The sequence below is a fragment of the Dendroctonus ponderosae genome, unplaced genomic scaffold, assembly GCF_020466585.1.
Source record: "Dendroctonus ponderosae isolate FM_Combo_2020 unplaced genomic scaffold, Dpon_F_20191213v2 Dpon_F_20191213_1, whole genome shotgun sequence".
Taxonomy (NCBI): domain Eukaryota; kingdom Metazoa; phylum Arthropoda; class Insecta; order Coleoptera; family Curculionidae; genus Dendroctonus; species Dendroctonus ponderosae.
This window is the reverse complement of record NW_026017110.1, coordinates 32,351,454-32,370,485: the sequence shown is the minus strand read 5'-3', so window position 1 is coordinate 32,370,485 and position 19,032 is coordinate 32,351,454. Positions and strand designations below refer to the sequence as shown.

General features: G+C 38.0%; 1 protein-coding gene across 2 annotated transcripts; it reads left to right on the top strand.

Annotated features, from left to right (window-relative positions):
• The first annotated feature begins 2,303 nt into the window (after nt 1-2,303).
• On the top strand, nt 2,304-14,379 carry LOC109541920 (pickpocket protein 28-like). Of its 2 annotated transcripts, XM_048670687.1 has the most exons (6): nt 2,304-2,365; nt 2,432-2,555; nt 7,203-7,482; nt 7,533-7,680; nt 7,739-7,842; nt 13,856-14,379. In XM_048670687.1, the coding sequence occupies exons 1-6, from the start codon at nt 2,355-2,357 to the stop codon at nt 13,993-13,995; spliced, it is 807 nt and encodes a 268-aa protein (XP_048526644.1). In that variant the 5' UTR covers nt 2,304-2,354; the 3' UTR covers nt 13,996-14,379. The 2 variants fall into 2 exon arrangements, 1 of the variants encoding a protein (XP_048526644.1); XR_002172386.2 differs by lacking the exons at nt 2,304-2,365; nt 2,432-2,555 and adding an exon at nt 6,835-6,912.
• Nucleotides 14,380-19,032: the final 4,653 nt, after the last annotated feature.

The following is a 19,032-nucleotide window of genomic DNA, read 5'->3' as shown; positions in this document are numbered from 1 at the left end:
ACGGTCAAAAACACCCTGAATTCCCCCTATAAAAACAAACCCATGAAAACCGCCTGGGTCGTTGATCTTCTCAGCGAAGACCTTTTTTAAGTGCCCGACCAGGCGGGTAAGAAATTCCAGTCCGCACCCGAAAATCGAACGCGAAGCATCGCCCCCACAGGCACTAGCGTGCACCCTAACATTGTTTTTTGGTTTACCCGTGGTCTAATTTGACACGGGCCCCTATATTGGATTTTCTGATTATTGCGCTATAAAGGGCTCAGTGCCTTAGTGATTGAAACCATAACTAGCTCCAACCAACCCACAACCCCGACGTCCTGAAGGTCTTTTCGACTAAAAATTCGTGCAGTACCCGACTGAAGCAAAGTGGCAAACTCAACAGAGCTTGTTCGTCTGGATCAATTAAAAAACGTCGACCAAACACACAGGGCGCTTGGCTCCAAACCTGTGAGTTTTTTAAACTTGACTTCCCTTTCGAGGCAACGTTTTCACCGTCAATAACTGACAGTAGTGTGTAGTTGTCACTAAATGTACAACCACTGTTGTTCCAATACCGTTGTTTTGAACCGTCAGTGAATCCTAGACACTAATTTTGACACCTTTTCTCTTATTGAAAGTAGTTGAAATATAAATAATTAACAGGATTTTTTTCCTTCACTCTTAGTCAATTCTATTATTAATTTTAAGCTAAAGGTAAATTAGATTTAAAAAACTGTATTTGTAGGTTTATGATCTTATTTAGTGATTAAACGGTTTTTAATCAAATATTGTTGGTGTTTTGGTAGTTGCAGTTTTTATTAAAGCTCAGCACGGATAATATAAAAATTCACCCTTGGAAAAATAGTCACTTGATCGTTTGTTATTACGTAGGCTAATTTGTAACGGCCCTAGATTATTCCACTGAAGCTAAATTTGTCAGTGCGAATCATTCAACTGTGGTCAAAATTTTATAAACATGAGAGATAAAACTGATCAGGCGGCAGTCGTCCAAGTTAGTGCTATCACCGTTTTTAGGCGGAACGATGGTAACCAGCATTGTGTCACAGCTTCGGGGTTTTTCCTCTAAGCAGACGTTCTGTGAATAGTCTCTAGTCTCTTCTCCAGTTAAGTTAGTTAGTTAGTTAGTTCAGTCTCCAACCAATAGGTCTCCATTAATTTATTCGCATGAGTCCATATCTCTACCCATTCAGCATTAGTGATTTTAGACAATATTTTACGTTTATGCATACATTATGGAGTCAATCTCGTTTCTGGTTGCATCGTCGGACCTCATTCATGTCCATTTTTGGAGGGACTTCTTAAAAAATTACTTAATTGTGTACATGTTGTGCTGCCATGAAAATTCCAACAACATTGTGCCGCTTTCATTCCTAAGTAACTAACCCAAACTCCTCCATTTCATCTTTACTATGCCTGCTGGTAGGAGCATAGACCTATATCATTTTTAAGACAGACCTGCTGTTGAGTTTTACTATTAGATAGATAACTCTTACGATAACACTGGGGATGTGAATAACATCTTTGACGACTTTTTATTGATAATAAAACCCACACCGCCTCTTCTTGCGTCCGCTTCGCCAAGATAGTGAAACATATTTCCCCACCTTAAAGTTAGCTGTTCTTTTCTCTTTCTTCATATTCCGCTTGGTGCGACAATATCCCATTTGGATTTCTTCAATTCTTCCTTCATTTCTACCAACTTTTCATCTTACGACCAAGTCCTTGCATTCCATTCCTTTGCCGTATTCGTCCTTGGTGGCATCCCGGGCCACTCCGGGGATTCTCCGCACCCTCCCCTTGCCCTTATTTTTGTCCGCTTCCTTAAACAAAGGTCTGCATGATGCCAGTCACTGAAGAACATATTGTATTAAATCAGATGATTATTTACAGCTAACGTGTAAAAAGTGCATTTGAAGCACTTTTACCTGTATATTTTTCTTATTTGACTCATGGATGGATGGATGGATGGATGAATGGATTCATGGAATTCCTCTATGGATGTGATTATGTTGACATTTTGCTTTGTACAATTTAATACAGGGCTTAACTTATCTAATTCAGGTTTCTTCACTTTTAGAAAATGGGGAATAAGTGAAGCCAATAATAAATACTCCTATTATTTAAATTTTGTGAAAATTGTATCTAATTTAACATACAAAAATTTACATTTATTGAATGGATTTCAAAACGATGAAACTCTTATCAACACTGATTGGATTCAGCTAATAGAAGCAGTCCATCCACAGCTTGATGGCGCATTACTAACTTTTGAAAACAAAATCAAACCTGAATGGCAGTTTGTCATAACGGAATTAGGGTTATGTTTTACCCTCAATTCCAGATTTGCTAAATTAATGGTACCAAAGTAAATATTAGTCTTCAATATAAAATTTATACCGTTGAAACCTTGCATTAATATATACATTTTTAGTTCTACTTTTACAAGTATTGTTTCATCTGATACGTGGAAAAATAAACGAGGAAATTTGAAATGCCATTATCTAAATGGTTTATGTTATGCAAGATATGATTCTGATCCGAACCGTCCAATATGGGTAAGTATTGTACCGGTTTATGGTAGCAAGATATTATTACAGTATATTATATAGGTTTATGGTAACAGACATTATCAAAAATTGCAGTCAAATTAGATACATGGTGTTACAAATTCATGGTATTAGTATTGGAGTTTCGTACACCGAAGTAGAATGAATTAGGGCAAAGTCGTGCATTTTTATATTCAAGATGATGCTATTTTAAAAGATACAAAGTTTCGCCCGGAAATATTCAAAGAAAACTGATATTTTTTCAAAAATTGTCTAATTGTTTCTGAGCTTCGTTGAAGAGATATTTGCAAATAATTGTGATATTGTTAGTGTACATTTGAATTTTCTAGCAGAGACTGAATCAGGGTTGTATTTACATTTAAAAAATTAAAATGACAAATATCATATTGCAAACGAATAATGTTTGAACGCCGAATACGAAGAGACTAATAATGTTGAAATAATTACAATCACAATCCCAGTCATGGTGTTCATAGACTCCATAATGAAAAAAGTTGTTGCCAGTGCAGAATTGCAGAAATCGTTCTTCTCTGGTGTTTCTTTCTCCCAAACCGTATTTGCTACGCAAAGTGATCGGCAAATACGGTTTTGGAGAAAGACACGCCACAGTAAAACGATTGCTGCAATTCTACCCTGAGAACAACTTTTCCATTACGAACACAGGATATGAACATCATGCAAGGCGACAATACACCTGAACATCACCTGGAGGCCTATATAAAAATCAGATAGACTGCATCTTAATAAAATCCACGTGAAGGACCTCAGTTAGGAATACCAGGGTGTATCAGGGAAAAGATTCCAATAGTGATCACCAGTTTCTTGCAGCAGAGCTTTGCATAAAATTGAGCAAATCACAACCAGGGCAGATACGCGATTAGACAATGACTCCAACTCATTGTGGAACAAAACAAAAACGGTACTTCTAGAAGTGGCATCACAAACTGAAGTCACAACGAAACAAAAGAGGAAAGCATGGATCGTAGAGGAAACCTGGCAGAAAATTGAATCGCGGAAACAACTTAAAGCAACGGGTCTAGACAAGGAAGAGGATAGAGAACAATATAACGGACTCAATCAAGAGATCAAGCGCCACTGTAGAAGCGACAAAATTAGTCGACCCGCACGCACACAAGAGTGAGTCAAAGAACAAGTCTGTTTAACAAAGTCAATCAAATTACTTGTACGAATAAACTCAAAGTCCTGGGCAATAACATTGGAAGATGGTAAAGTTATAACAGAAAACACAGATACGGGAGCGATGGAAAAACTATCACTATTGCGACTAAGTAACGGACGACACTGCAAACTCATAGAGTCACACGCAAATATACCCATAAATAATATACAACAAAAAAAAAACCTCTCATATTGAGAGAAGAAGTGAGATCAGTAGTTAGCAAGTTGAAAACCAACAAGTCGCCTGGCGAGGAAGCCGTGCTTGCTGGTAATGCTGACTGTAATCGAGGATAACTACTAGAGTTCAACTATTTCAAAGGATCGGCCAAATGATATGGAAGACCGACACTTGGCCTGAAGACTGAACTAAGTCAGTATGTGGGCCAATTCGCATGAAAGGACCAAAAGAAATATGCGACAACTATAAAACAATAGCTCTTATTTCACATGCCAGTAAGGCCATGTTAAAGCTAATATCGGAACGCATAAAGCCGTATCAGAGAACAGATGCTAAACCTTATTCAAAAAATAAAAAAATCGAGGGAATTCAACCTTACTATATTACTCTATGCTATGCTTCATATATTACTCTGAAGCAAATGGGCGCGAATCACCACTTACTTCTCTTCTCATCTTACTTACTCCGTAGTGTTACAGCCCCTGATGGGCTTTGGCTGACGCGACGACTTGCCTCTATCCAACTCGGTCGGTCATAATCTCCGTAGCATTTTCGACGCCCAATGTTCTCAAATCAGCTGCGATGTTGTCTGGTCGTATATTTTCCTCAGTATTCGTCTTTCGAATCTTCGGATGACCTCCTCATTTCGTACCGTTAGCGTCGACGATTCGCAGCTGTACATGATGATAGGTCTGATGACAGTTTTGCATATTTTGATTTTAGATCTTCTAGTAATTTCTTTAGATCCAAATTCGTTCTTGAGGGCATAAGAGCAGTTATTTGCGGTTTTAAGTCGGCACTTTATTTCCTCCTGATTTCCTCGGTCCTGATGTCATTGTTGGCTGTAATGATGGAACCCAGGTACTTGTACATTTTCAAAGTTGTATTTATTCATTGTCACATTTTATCCCAGTCTCTCTCTGCCTGTTCTAGAGATGTGCATGCATTTGGTCTTGCCTTCGTTGATCCTTAGACGCATCTTAGATGCCTGGTGTTCCAGTCTAACAAGCGTTTTCTTGCTGTTTATTACGCTAGTTGCCAACACGTCCATATCGTCCGCATAAGCAAGTGTTAGTTGTGAACCATTTGCTTGGAAGAGCTTTGTCTCGAGTTTGGAGTCCCTTGCAACCTTTCCCAGGGCAAAATTGAAAAGAGTAGGGGACAGCGCGTCACCCTGCTTCAGTCCCGTACTTACCCTGAATACGTCCGACATATGGCTCCCAACCTTTACTCTGCATCTGGACCCCTCTAGACAAACTCTGGTTAGTCTTATAATCTTAGGAGGTATCCCGAACTCTGCCATCGTCTCCCAGATCTTAACTCTTTTCACACATCATAGGCCTTTTGAAAGTCTGTAAACAATTGGTGTAGCAGCCTATTAAAGTCCCAGCTTTTTTATAGTATCTGTCTAATTGTGAACAGTTGWTTAGWTGTTGACCAGTTTGTCCGAAAGCCACACTGATAATCTCCTATTATTTCCTCTGTGAGTGGGGTAATTCYCGACAGGATYATATTTGATAGCACTGGGTATGATACGTTTATAAGCGATATTCCTCTATAATTTTTGCATTCCATTTTTGTGTATGGGGATTATTATGCTGTCTTTCCAGTCTTCTGGGATCTTCTCGTTTTTCCATATAGTTATTATGAGTTCGTGTATTTGGGATGTTACTGTGTTTTCAGCGTGYTTCAGGAGTTCGGCCGTTATCGTAGSTTTACCAGGAGGTTTGTTGTTTTTCAACCTTTTATGGCGTTCTTAATTTYCWTTCSAGAAGTGTACTCGTCTCGKATTTCCGCAGTTTGGAAGCTGGCCGGTTCTTCCTTGTCTGTATGGCCCTGGTTCAGAAGTTGTTCAAAGTAATATTTCGATATTTGGAGCATTTGGTCTTGCCTGGTTATTAGATCTCCGTTGCCGTCCTTGATGATGTTGTTGGTTCTGGGTCTAAAGCCCTTCTTTCTTGTTCTTATGGTCTTATAGAATTTCCTGGTGTTGTTCCTTTCAACGATTTCTAATTCCTGCAACTCCTGATCCTGTTGTTCTAKTTTTCCCTTCTAAGTAGTTTATTGGCCTCTCTTCYTAGTTTTCTGAATTTACTGTTATTGYCTTCAGTAGTATCCTACATCATTACGTCTTGCATTATTTATTTCCTGAAGTACCCTCTCGCATTCTGTATCATACCAGTGGTTTTTATTTTTGTTYCTTTGCTTTACTCCCTGAGTCACACTTAATATCGCTAATACAAAATGTATACGAGAATAGCACAGCATMYGTCAGAGCAGAGGAAGATCTGACGAATCCATTCAGAGTGAGTAAAGGAGTCAGGCAGGGTTATATACTAAGCCCACTACTATGAGGAAAGCGCTCGATGACTGGCAGAGAAGAATCACCATTAACGGCATCAAAATCTGCAATTTGTGCTACACCGATGATACGACTCTAATCGCTGCATCAGAAGCAGAATTGATCAATCTTATACGAAGAGTGGAAGAAACAAGCAACGAAGTATGCCTGCAGATGAACAGAAAGAAAATCAAATAATGATGATTGATTGTCAAAATAATAACAGACTTTTAGTAAAGAGCATAAACAACATCCAGATAGTTGAGGCTTTTCTATATATAACTAGTGCATTATAATGCATAGATATTTCGAACCGTTCTGCTGCCGAGCTTCACATGACGTCATGGGCCAAACCGACCGATTTGAGACAAATAATCGGCATACCGTTTTATGTGTATCGTGGTTCGGACAAAAACGCATCCAAACGAGAACCGGCTCTCTTTGAACATATTTTATTTCAGCTAAGAATACAACCGTCTCTCAGACTACATACTTTATATACTTACTATTCGCCTAATGCCTATGCAAGAGACCGCATAGTGGGGACGGCCAGACATAACGGCGCCGTAACGCATTCCATTGTGTTTACACCGTGCTGTGGTGCTACACCGTGCCATCGCTTTAAAAGTGGCTGTCTAATAGATCTGGTTAGAATTATTTAAAATGCTGATCTGTTATTTTGGGGGTTTAAAAACTTTGCATAAGAAAAAAACATTAATGAAGTACAAATTTTGAGTAGAGCTTTCAGCAAACTGTATTTAACCGTTTCTGAAATGCAGTTAGCAATCTTTCATATTTCGATGAAACCTTAAACTTTGATAATTTTATAAATATAACCAGGGACTATAGCGAGACCACACCGTGTGGTCAGCACAATATGTCTAATAATAAGCATTATTATGGACCGATAGTCCAGATTTCTAATTTCATATTCTAGTATCACATTCACTCTCACTTGGAAATTATACATGCAACCTCGGAAATACCTACCTTAGTGAAGCAAAGTGAAGAATATGAAGTGAATTATAAGTTGGCTGAAACATATTCCCTGAACGATATTCGGTATCTTACACCCCAGCAAAGAAAATGTCGATTTGAAGATGAACCTCTAACAAATGACGTCCCTGTTTATAGCAACAGTATTTGTACAATGGAATGCCGATACAGATTGGCCATGGAAAAGTGTGGATGTAGACCATTTTTCTATCCCTTTTTATGTAAGTTGTCGTTTGCACTAAAGTTTCTTTGTTGAATTCGTTTTCTATAGACGGCAAAATATGTAATTTGGATGGACTATTATGCCTGGCTAAAATATCATATTTATTTAACAACTCAACTGAAACGTTTGGATGCAGTTGTCCCCAACCTTGCAATTTAATGGTTTATCTTAAACAGGTTCCTAAAATAACGCAATGGTAAATTACACTTATACAGTGAAATACAACAGTAGCTACAATGTGTGCACGTTTCTAGGGCGCAAGAGTTCTTTGATCAAAGAATTACGTTTAGATGGGGATTATTATCACCTACCACCAAATATCATAGGAAAATTATTTTCGGATTTCAAGAGCTGATAGGTAAGCAATATTAATTGTTTGTTCAATCCTTTAGATATTATATTATTTTTAAATGTTTTGGTATATAAGTTTCATATTTAATAATTGTGAAATAAATATTGTTATGTTTTCGGGTTCGAAAGATTCCAGTAACTCGTTCTGTTTGTGAAAGCAATTGACTGAACTTAACACGAATTAAAACTCAACAATAATTCGCCAGTAAATGTTTGCACTACTTTTATACCCTTGATTCGTCAACTCAATAGATCTGTTTTGTGCTTGCTCGGTAGCGGCTGGAAAACAAAAATTTTCTTGAGTACCCGTGACACCGAGTAGCGTTGGATTTCTACCAACTAAAAACCCCCAAGTTTTGACTGCCAGTTTTCGGGAATTATCCTTTAAAACTTGTAGCGTTGATTGAAAGGGTATATAAAGATACGCGAAGCCTAGGCATTTTCAAGGGGTGGGAACAGAACATGATAATGGATACCTGTTAGGATTAGGATCTAAAAAAGTTTAGCTATTTAGCGAATCAAAAATGGTATTTACAGTATCTACGTATATTGCTGTATGGGTAGCGGTATTACTGTCTATTGAACTTATTTGAGAAGCTGGTTTTATCGAAGCAGCAACCTAGTGAGAGAAAATTTGAACTGCAAACTTTACCCTCATTTTTTTTAAATTGTTTGGTTTTAAGTGGACTTCGGTAATTTTAGTTAGTGTTCTGGTTGTGTTACTTATTCTATCGGCATCACAAGTTTTCAATATGTCTAACTAGGAAACCAACAATCCCTCAACATAAAAATTAAGTTTTGTGTTCATAAAGTTGTTTCTTAAGCTCTTTAAACGGTGTGGAACGTCAAAAATAGTAAATATTGTTGGGTGATCGCTGCTTAGAGTAGGGCTATTTTTTTTTAAATATCGTCTGCCATTCTCTACCAGAATAGAGCTGCAACAAGTGACCGTTCATTCGAGTCACATGGTTACCATGTGACATCCCTTTACTTAGCCTCTGTAACTTAGCCTGACAGCATCAAGGTTCGACTGAACCGCCCGTCTCATCGACGATTTTCTGTGCACCACACCATGATGCCATCATCGTGCTGTGCACTTTTTCGGCCACATTTTATTCCATAGGGTTGCGTATCTTTATATACTCTTCAATCAACGCTGGCAGTTTTCTGTTAGAATGGATCCGCTCCGGAATCCGTACGCTCTCACATCACATTCTTCTCATACTCGCTGCCTACTAGTATGGGCATCTTTCTAATTTTACACAAGCACTAGACTACATCAATACATTAACATTTAGTTTTCTCAGGTACCACACTTTGTAGCCTGCTCCTTTACCTACTGTCCTCTTGGGCCATCTGGTGTCCGGGCCTTTTCTTCCTGGGCCCATCATCAGCTGACGCATAATATACGGATCTTCGTAATTCGACAAACGCGTGGTTTGTCTCCAAGAAAGTCTCCCAGTGACAATCCTACTACAAGTCCCTGTAAATTTGACTATTTTGTTCAAATCAGAGCGCATCGATGGCCATTTGCAGAAGTTTATTTTCTGTTTCCCAAAACTGATTTATGTTAGTTTCCGCGGCATACCCCTACACGGTGGAGGCATAATTCCTTGCCGGCCAGACAATACTCTTGATGGGTAGGAATTTGTTATTCACACTCATCTAACTTCGTCGGTTCAAAAGTGAGTACAGCTGGCTGGCTGTGACCTGTGCCTTGTTGATGGCTGTGGTCACGTGTTTCCGCCAGGTCAGCTGAGCATCTAGAACAACACCCAAACATCTTCTCCGTCTAGGTTGATCTTTCCATAAATCGGCTACGTTTTCTTCCAATAAGAATGGCTTAGTACTTCGCTGCGTTAACCTTCACTGTTTATTTGCTGAACCACTTATGTAGTTCATTCGACAAGCTGCATATTTTAACCTACCCGCTCTTTTTCCATTAGGATGCCACCAGTGTACCTATTCTTGACGTTTAGGGAGTAGAACAGCCGAGAGAAGTGGGCGGGGTTTTATGACAGTCGGCCGAAACGGTATTCTTGAAAGTTGAGAGAAGGAGTCGCTCCCGAGGAAGCGGGAATGATCGACTAGTACGACCCAGTAGAAAAGGCATCTCCTCGGGTTTTCCAACCTCAAATCGTTTTTATTTATGTTTTTTTGTGAGTGAGGGGTGTATCGATTTATTTAGCAAGTTGTGGTTAATTTAGTTTTAAAAGGAAAGTTGAGTAATTCAATAACATTATATTAAATGACATGATAATTGAGGATGTGGATGATGCCATGGAATAATTTGGGGTTCCAAGGCATCCCTGAGACAAGATATCCTTTGATCTAACTGACCATAAATTGGTAAGGCTGTTTAGAAGTCCCAAAAATATTTTGTGCAGAATTGGTTGCGATGGATTCTTATTATTCATTACATACATTCGTTAGGAATCCTACACGAGAATCAGCCTTCGTCAGTTCGGACCTGTTGTGCACAAATTATAGCAGTGATTCCTTTAGCTTGAGCGATAGCGGCCTTGATTTTTCACAATTTGAAATGGATTCCGTCACGCAATTCCATTTTTCCTGAAAGTTGCATTTACTTCAGTCTCTTTAAGGAACATAGACTCATTTTACGATTCATTATAAAGTGCTGAGTGAAATGGGCTGCATATTTGAAATTACACTTACTTTCAATTTTGTAAATAAATATACTTAAGCAGTTAATACGGTATAAATTTTACTCGTGCATTAACTTACCTAAACCGGACACAGAAACAATGAAGCACGTTTTAAAAAATACAAACTTTAATTTTCAATATAAACGGTTTGGAAATAAATACGTGCCAGCGGAGAACGAGGTAATAAACGACCGGTTCTTAACTTAGATAAAGACAAGTACATGATTCTGTGTCTGTCTGTGTCTGTCTCTTTTATACCCAAAGGTTAGTACGAGTTCCGCCACAATAGCAAATGAATGAGGTTGGCGAGTCTGTCCGACCATCAAAATTTTCTCGATTTTGATTGGTCACACAAGCTGGCAACACTGCTTGCAGAAACTGCGTGTTCACTGACTGTCCCTATCATTCAAGAATACTACTTTTTTCCGCTGGGGATGATGAGCGAGGAGCGACTCCCTGGGATGCTCCTTTCTCTCAAAGTCAAGAATAGACACACAGAGCTGTAGCGTCCGCAAGTAGAGCCAAGACGTATTGACGGTTCTTGGGATGCCACTGATTACGATATTGTAAAGCGTCGGAGAGAGTACTGTTTCTTGCGGGACTCCTGCTTCAGTGCTTCTGTGCTCTGACCTGTGGTTCCCAACTTTGAAGCTGAATGTCCTGCAAATGTAACTGATGACTAGCTGACACAGTTTCTCATGAATACCTGATCTCATCATTTCACCTCCACGCTCTGTGGAAAAATATTTCAATGTCCAGAGTGAGGATGCGAGTTGTCTTCCTCTGGTTCATTTTCTTGGCGCATCCTTCCACTATTCTGAGCAGCTGGAGTTCAGTTAAGGGTTTACCATGGAACCCAAACTGATCTCGCGGCAGCACGTCAAGCGCACTTGGCTTGCTCGTCATCTTCCGCAGGTGTCACGTTCAGTTAAACTTTAATAAGATCAATTACAATCCACTAAATCGGAACAAGATGGCAACCGCGCGAACAGCCAGGAGAAATCATAATCAAGAAAACGAACCACATGTGATTATCACAAATGTATCAAATCGTAAAATATATTAAAAACCAAAAGCAAAAAGTGTATCAATCATCAACATCAAAAGCGACAATCAAATCTCTACAACATGCCTTTCTGCTATCTTGCTGAGGCTGGAAAGAGGCTAAAGGGGCTGTTTCGAGATGCTTGGAAAATGTCTAGTCTTGAAAATGGCATTGATTAGATTTGTGACAGCTGCCAGTCTTTTCTCGGCAAGCTCGTAAGCATATGCCGTAATTGGTGATGCCGTAACTCCGACGAGCTTTCCCCGTTCTCGAGTGCCTGATGGTGACTGCCACCTCTCCTGGTGAGCTTGGAAGAATACATTCTGACTACAGTCTCATGCCCGTCATCTTAATCCGGGTGGCCATTTTTTCTCTGTTTTGGTGATATCTGCAAAAACTTCAGATTTATCAACGTACGTATATAGCTGGTATCTTGGTGTCCTCCTGTATGAGAGCCTTTTGGACTCTGCTGATGCTTTGGTCCACTGAATCAATCTGCCTGATGCATTCTTCCTATCTTTGGATTCGATGATACCTGAGGGCTTCCTCCAGAATCTATCCCTGCCGATTTATAGCGTTTTTGTACTACTAATATAATATATTAGTAGTCGATGGTCCTGTTAACCCTGTGCAATATTCGCAAGTTGGCGATTTTCCTGCAAAGGTTAGCTGGTAGTTACTCAAGGGCTACCTGCACCTCCGCAGTCACCGAACTTCTGGCCTGTGCTTGCGGGATTGTTTTACCGAGGATTCTGGCTGCTGTTTCCACTGCCATTATTTCCTTTGCAATTATCTGTGGAATTGCGATTATATAATGTACTACGTCTTTGAACATAGACCAATTCGTTCTCAATGGCCCGATAACAAATTAATTCTCTATTTCAATCTGTCTTTTGTTGGTCTCGGAGACAGCATTGCCGCCAGGGCTTCTTTTTTTGCGCGCGCAACAATAATATACTTTTAAATGCATTTAAAAATTTCTTATTTATATTTACATTTTTAAACTTGTCAGGCAATTAATTAATTTTACTCAGTTAATCATCTAAAATTGGATTAAAATTATAATTATTTTATAATTGCAACAATTTAAAATTTAAGTAAGCATATAGGGTGACTCAAAATTGGCGTCATTCCATTCAACTAATAGGGGCTCACTTGGAAGGTACGAGAAAAATAATTTCTAGAAAATATTAACAGTTGAAAATAGAATATCAACTTCGTTATTAAGCATTATTTTGAAAGTGTTCCATGTTTAATTGGAAGCATATTGGAATATTTAAGCATTCAAAAAGAGAAATTACGATATTTGCTTCAAATTATGAAAATATTTGATATTACAAAAGTTCTCTTCTAGAATTTTTTGATGAAAAGTCAAAGTGGTAATGATGTTTTTTGTCATTAACAGATAGTTACAGGTGGATAGCCCTTGTCAATAATAACAATAATTTGTCAAGCTGTGACTTACTTTGAATTTCCTTCCACGAATTTTCGGATATGCGATTAGTTCAGGGAAAATGCTACAGTAACATAGCAGAAGCTGAAAGAAGTCACGACAACAAAGGGCGAGGAGAGTGGYTCCAGGAAGATAGTGGACGACAACTGATGTTCGGGTTCCAGACACAGAGAAATAAGTAATGGACATAATTGCTYCAGGGCCTTCCAGGGATACTCAGAGCATTTCACAACAACTGACACTTTCCCAGGCACCAAATAAATACCGGCTACATTCTTACGACGTATGTAAGATCACATTATACTACCAATGGATTACTGAACACCCGTATAAATTGAGCAGGAGTTAATTAACCGAATACGAGAAGCTGCTCGAGAAGAGTGAATAATAAGGTGATTACACAAGCACTTGTTTGGTGTTACAGACTCAAATGTATGTTTTTGTACTTTGTAAACAAATGAATATTTCGAGGTTATGAGTTTCTAAATAAGTTCCGTCACTCAACGATTTTTGTTGAATTTACCGTTTATCCTTGTCTATCTTATTGTCACGTTTTCTATTTATCCGTGGTTACCGGAGTTTTAAATAATTACGAAACAACAGGTATTTATGTAATGTTAATTAGGCAGATTAGCTTGAAAAACATTGTTGCCGTTTTTCTAATATAGTTTTTAGCAAATTTCTCACTTGTTAATAACAATTAAGTTTTTTTACTAATTTTTCTGCACTTCTAAAACACCGCCAGACAACCCCTCCAGAGGAATGGCGCCAATTTTGAATCACTCTGTATAAGTCGATGGAAAACATTTTCTTAATTAAGCAGTATTTCTATGTTAACATATATTGTCTATTTCAGTATCTTTTGGAGGAGCATTGTCATTATTCTTGGGACTGAGCGTGATAAGCTGTTTTGAGACTGTTTATTTGGTAAGTGAATCATTTTACCACAGTTTGCAACGACGCATTGCGAGGAAAACTAATGACGTTGCAGCATAATAAGACAAATATGGCATTCAATAGTCGTATAAAATGTTTAAATAGCTGAATTTTAAACAAGTTAGATCACTTTATGTTTTTGGGAAAATAATGTAATTTTAGATATGCGTTATAATTAGATTTTTGGATGCCACTTTAGCAATGTGTTATTTATTGATGTATTGTACCAGTAAATATAAAAGAATTATTTAAATAAAAAAGTACAGATAATTTAAGTAAGAAATAAGTAATCGTATAGCCGCTTTTGGTAACAATTTTAAGATATGAAAGTTTTATTCTGTATGTGATTAGCAAACTCACTTATTTCTTATAAATTAAGGCCCTCACATGTTACCGTCGTATTAAAAATTGTCTCATCTTGTTAATAAAATTGCATATTACAGACATAATTTTTGTTCAACAGCCTGTCATTAATTTTCCTGAAAAACGTTTTGATTCGATTCAGGGTTGAGAAACATCTTTCAGCCTCTGACGTTTTCATGAGATCCTATAATTTAAGTCATTCCTTAGTCTCCTTCAACATATCTCCTTTTTTTATTAAAAGTTTAGACTAAGTAGTGCGTCGTTTAATACCCTCTTACGATTTTATTGGTCAGCTTGTAAGCGTTCTTTATTAAGTGTGGGATAGAAGTAACATATGACGGTGAGTTTGTCTTCATTGAAGTGAAACATTTGCTAAATTTCACTGGACGTAATTACTTAGAAAGGAAAATGGGATGCTACTATTAGATATTTGCACAATTTACACTTATTTATAAACATCTACACACATTCTTAAAGCAGAAATATTATGTCAAAGTTTATTGTTTAACGGACAAGTTCTGTTTTCTGGTGGCTCATAGCTTATTATATCTGATGCTTCACAAATGATATGTTATCAATATTATTTAGGAATCGAATGAGAGTATCTTGAAAACTCTAAACTACTAACTAACAAACTAAATTTTGAAAAGTTTGTTTGCAGCAGGGAATGCATTGTAAATTAAAAAAAAACACTTAATTGCAAATTTTTGGCACTAGTTTTAGACATAACCAATTTTAACTGGTGAGCACAACAATATAATATGGAAGCAAAATATTATGTTTTTAAATAAATGCTTGAGAGCCTGAATGTTGGTCGCTTATCACCGCTGCAATATTATAATTCTTATCTGAATGTTCAATTAAATGATCTATGAGAGATGGTTTTCTGTGTAATGTAAACGAATTGTAGGTGCATCATTTTTGCAAGAATTTAGTACTTCCCTACTTACAAAAATGTTCAACTCGATCACTATCGCAAACATATACAGGGTGAGTTTTTTTCGATGACTATAGCAGTTACGAAAAAGGTTAAATGAACAAAGAATTGTAATTTTGAATGCTCTACTCGAAACCATTTTTTTTAAATTTGACATATGTCAAGAGATTTGGGAAAAATTTATTTATGGTAATTTTTTAAATTACTCCTAGTTCCGTTGATATTAATTTGACAGGAAAACATTAAATAGAAAACTTGAATTGAATTCCAACAAAACGGCATAAGACGTTTCTCCAAAATAACTGTCATTTTTTACATATGACACAAATTTGAGCTTTTTAAATGCCCATCATACTTGATTATTGTTTTACCAAATCGAGCATTTTATTACGATGTCTGTGATATATCATATCGTTAGGATTTTTTCGAAAATAAAGTGTCTGCGAACAAGTTATACGTGTTCAATTTAGTTGATCTAAGTTAGTCATGGAAAACAGTATCAAACATGGCATTGTGCTATAATTGCTAGTTCGTGAAGGACACGCTCACACTATATGATTCACGAAACTGTTGGCAGAGATTATATAGTGGGCTTAAAGCTAAAACTGACCAGTTTCATATTCCAAGTTTTGGCAAATGCACTTTTAAACCGATCCAAAAATTATCAGAATTATCAGAAATGGGCTTTTTTAATTCAAGCGGTTATTTGCTTCAAAATAGTATCTTTTAATTATAACTAAAAATGCCCGTGCAGGCTGAGAGACCCATCGGGCGCGTCCCCAGTTCTCGGATAGGGAAAAGACCGATCAGATACGCCTGACCGGTTAGCGACGGCCATAAGTGAAAGTCGTGGAATAAAACCCACGGATCTGGATCGAAAGCCGTCGCCGGGGACCGGCTTGTGGCACAAACCGCAAACCGCCTGCAGTGCAAAGACTCTCGTAGCTACGGCATCGGGATAGGTACTGTAGGGGGCGCGGGGATTGCTTGACGAGGTCACTATAACACCTCCCAATTCTCAAGGAATAGTGCGCGCCAAGAGATGTAAGGCTGGAGGGAAGCCCAGCCAAAATCGATTAACCTTGAGGTAACAGGCGCACCTCATTGTATCAGCCTTACCCACGCATGCGAGGCTCTGTGTGGATGGACCTAACCCTTCCCTAGCTAGTCGTGGGAATGAGGGAGGAAAACACCACCACCATACTACCACAAAATAACGGCGAAACTTCCTCAGAAGAACCGTTGGGCTCCGTAGCTGGCAAAGTACCGAAGGGTGGTAAAAAACTCTCGGGGCCAGGCGGAGCAACCACCAAAACTGTGTTAGCTAGACCCTCAGGGGAACCAGCACACCCCAAAAAAGCTGCCATGACCGGGACGCAAAAGCGACACCAGTCGGATGGCAGCACACCCAACAAGTCAGCACCTGGGCGGCTGTGTGTGAGAACTTCCGTATAGGAAGGAAATACACACAAGTTGTGCATGGTTGCGGTTTCCGGGATTAATATGACTATAGCGGCGGTCGGATATTCCGAAAAGAACTTTTCTCCTCAGCAGGGAGAACTCATAAAGACGCACCTGCTTAGGAAAATCGACGAGCTGCAGTCAGGAATGACTACCAGACCAGGTCATGCGTCGTACCTCGCCCCCAAGATTCTTCTGGAAATCTTTGAATACACAGGGATAATGAGGGAGTAAAATACGAGGGCGCCATAGGACGGAAATGACCGCGGTGCAAGGCCAAACACCACCTCGGCGGTGAGGAAAGTGTTTTAGTGGGTAAACAGCTTAGCTGGAGTCCCACACAACTTAGAGCGACAGACAACTAGCTCTGGAAGTGCATGAAAGACCATTTCCAAAACTTTTTTCTTTTCTTTTTTTCATTTTTGTGTTATTTTGATGGAACGTTTCTGGCCTGAGTATTCTTCTTATCTCCTGATTATTGTAACCATTTATCCTAAACGCCCTCTGAGTGTCACAATTCCCGTTCAAGTTCATTCGGGTGGCAAATCCTCTTAGATCTTTTGGCCAAGGTTTGAATGACGCCCCGTTTCGCCTGGGGTGGTGGTTTGATTGCTTGCTGAGATACCGGTCAGTATGTGTCTGTTTTAGGGATGGTCGGTATTTAACGTAACCGCTAAAATARCAATGTTCCAAACGATTTAACCGGTTTTTTTTKAAACCGTCTCATTAAACCGAAACAGTTGTGCGCACTTCGCACCGGCTGCAGGCGTTTGGTGATTTAAATGTTGTTTTTGGAACCGTCTCAAAAAACCGTAATAGCGGTGCACACCACCGATGCGACAACGTCGAGCGATCTATCCAGCTGCAGCCGTTTGTCGACTTAAACGGTTCTTTTGGAACCGTCTCATAAAACAGAAACAGTGGTTTGCCTCAGCACAGAACCGATGCGGCATGTTGTGTGYAGTTGCGCGTTGCCTTGTTGATTGTGTATCACTTTTSGTTTGTAAGAATTACGGTTCAGTTCTCCAGGAACCAGCAAAAATTTGTTTAAGTGCTGCAATGATATAMTTCAGCAATTTTAGTCTATAAGTATTTAGTTTTCTGASATTCTGCAATAAATCTTAAAAAAATGTTTTTCTCTCAAGAAACTTAACTCGGCAGTTATGTGCYCATTACCAACAAACTAAGCATAATGTGCACTTGCATATGAGCTATGAGCAAACTAARAGTCCAAGACATAAATTCCATCACAGTTGAAATGTAAAATAACAAACCGTTTAAGCAGAATGTGCACTGCACTTAAGCAAGCTGGCCATTTTTAAATATGAATTCAGTCAGAGATGAAAGTAATTTGAATAGTAATAAACGTTGTAAAGTCGATATTTTTTTTATTTTTTTTTGGTGGTACCAAAATTAACTCGAGTAATACTTCGTCCAGGTTTGCCAAACACGCATTTTTGATTGTTGTTATTGGGGATCATTTAATGCTATTGTGAAACTAAATGCAAGAGATTATTTTCTAAAGAGGCTGCTATCATAATCGCGCAAAGAATTAGTATCTTCAAAATCAGTAAAAAACATCTGCAAAAAAATTATTCTTAAATGGTAATTCATTTTTAAATGAAACTGAGATTTTAAGACATTTTCGCATATAAACCGTATATTTTATTTAATCACTCTAGTTTATTATCAGATTTTTTGTTCTTTAAGTAGTTACTTCTGACCTATGTTTTGTTTTTGATTTTAGAATATTTTATTTTTAGTTTACCAATGTTAAGAATTATGTTTTTAATAAAGGAAATCATTACATATCATCACTATTTCTACTATCATCATTATTCTGCGTTTTTAATGAAAAATTTGAAAAGTTACATGTTCCTTTTGGAACCGCATTTTGAAACCTATGACCAAGATAAAACGGGAACGTTGTAACCAGTTACAGAAAAATAACCGTTGGTAATAGGTTTCAAAATGCGGTTCCAAAAGGAACATGTTACTTTTAAATTTTTTCATGAAACATGCGCAATGATGATGATGGTAGAAATAGTAATGACAAATAATGATTTAGTTTATTAAAATAATAATTCTTAACTAAAGCTCTTAGATAGATAGATAAAATAAAATATTCTAAAATCAAAAACAAAATATGGGTCTACTATACCTGCTTATAGAACAAAGGGACTGGTAATAAACTAGATAAAATATATAAATAAAAACTGATTATCTAATCTAATCTAATTTTCAATTAAAAATGAATTAAGGTTTAAAAAAAACTTTTTTGCAGATGCTTTTTACTCAGTTCGAAGTATTACCCGAGTTAATTTTTAGGAGGTCAA

What these genes read in the sequence shown, in the direction of transcription:
- LOC109541920 (XM_048670687.1), top strand. An exon ending in ATCCGAACCGTCCAATATGG is followed by an intron (nt 2,556 to 7,202) that starts GTAAGTATTGTA and finishes TTCATATTCTAG; the next exon opens with TATCACATTCACTCTCACTT. An exon ending in ATTTTTCTATCCCTTTTTAT is followed by an intron (nt 7,483 to 7,532) that starts GTAAGTTGTCGT and finishes CGTTTTCTATAG; the next exon opens with ACGGCAAAATATGTAATTTG.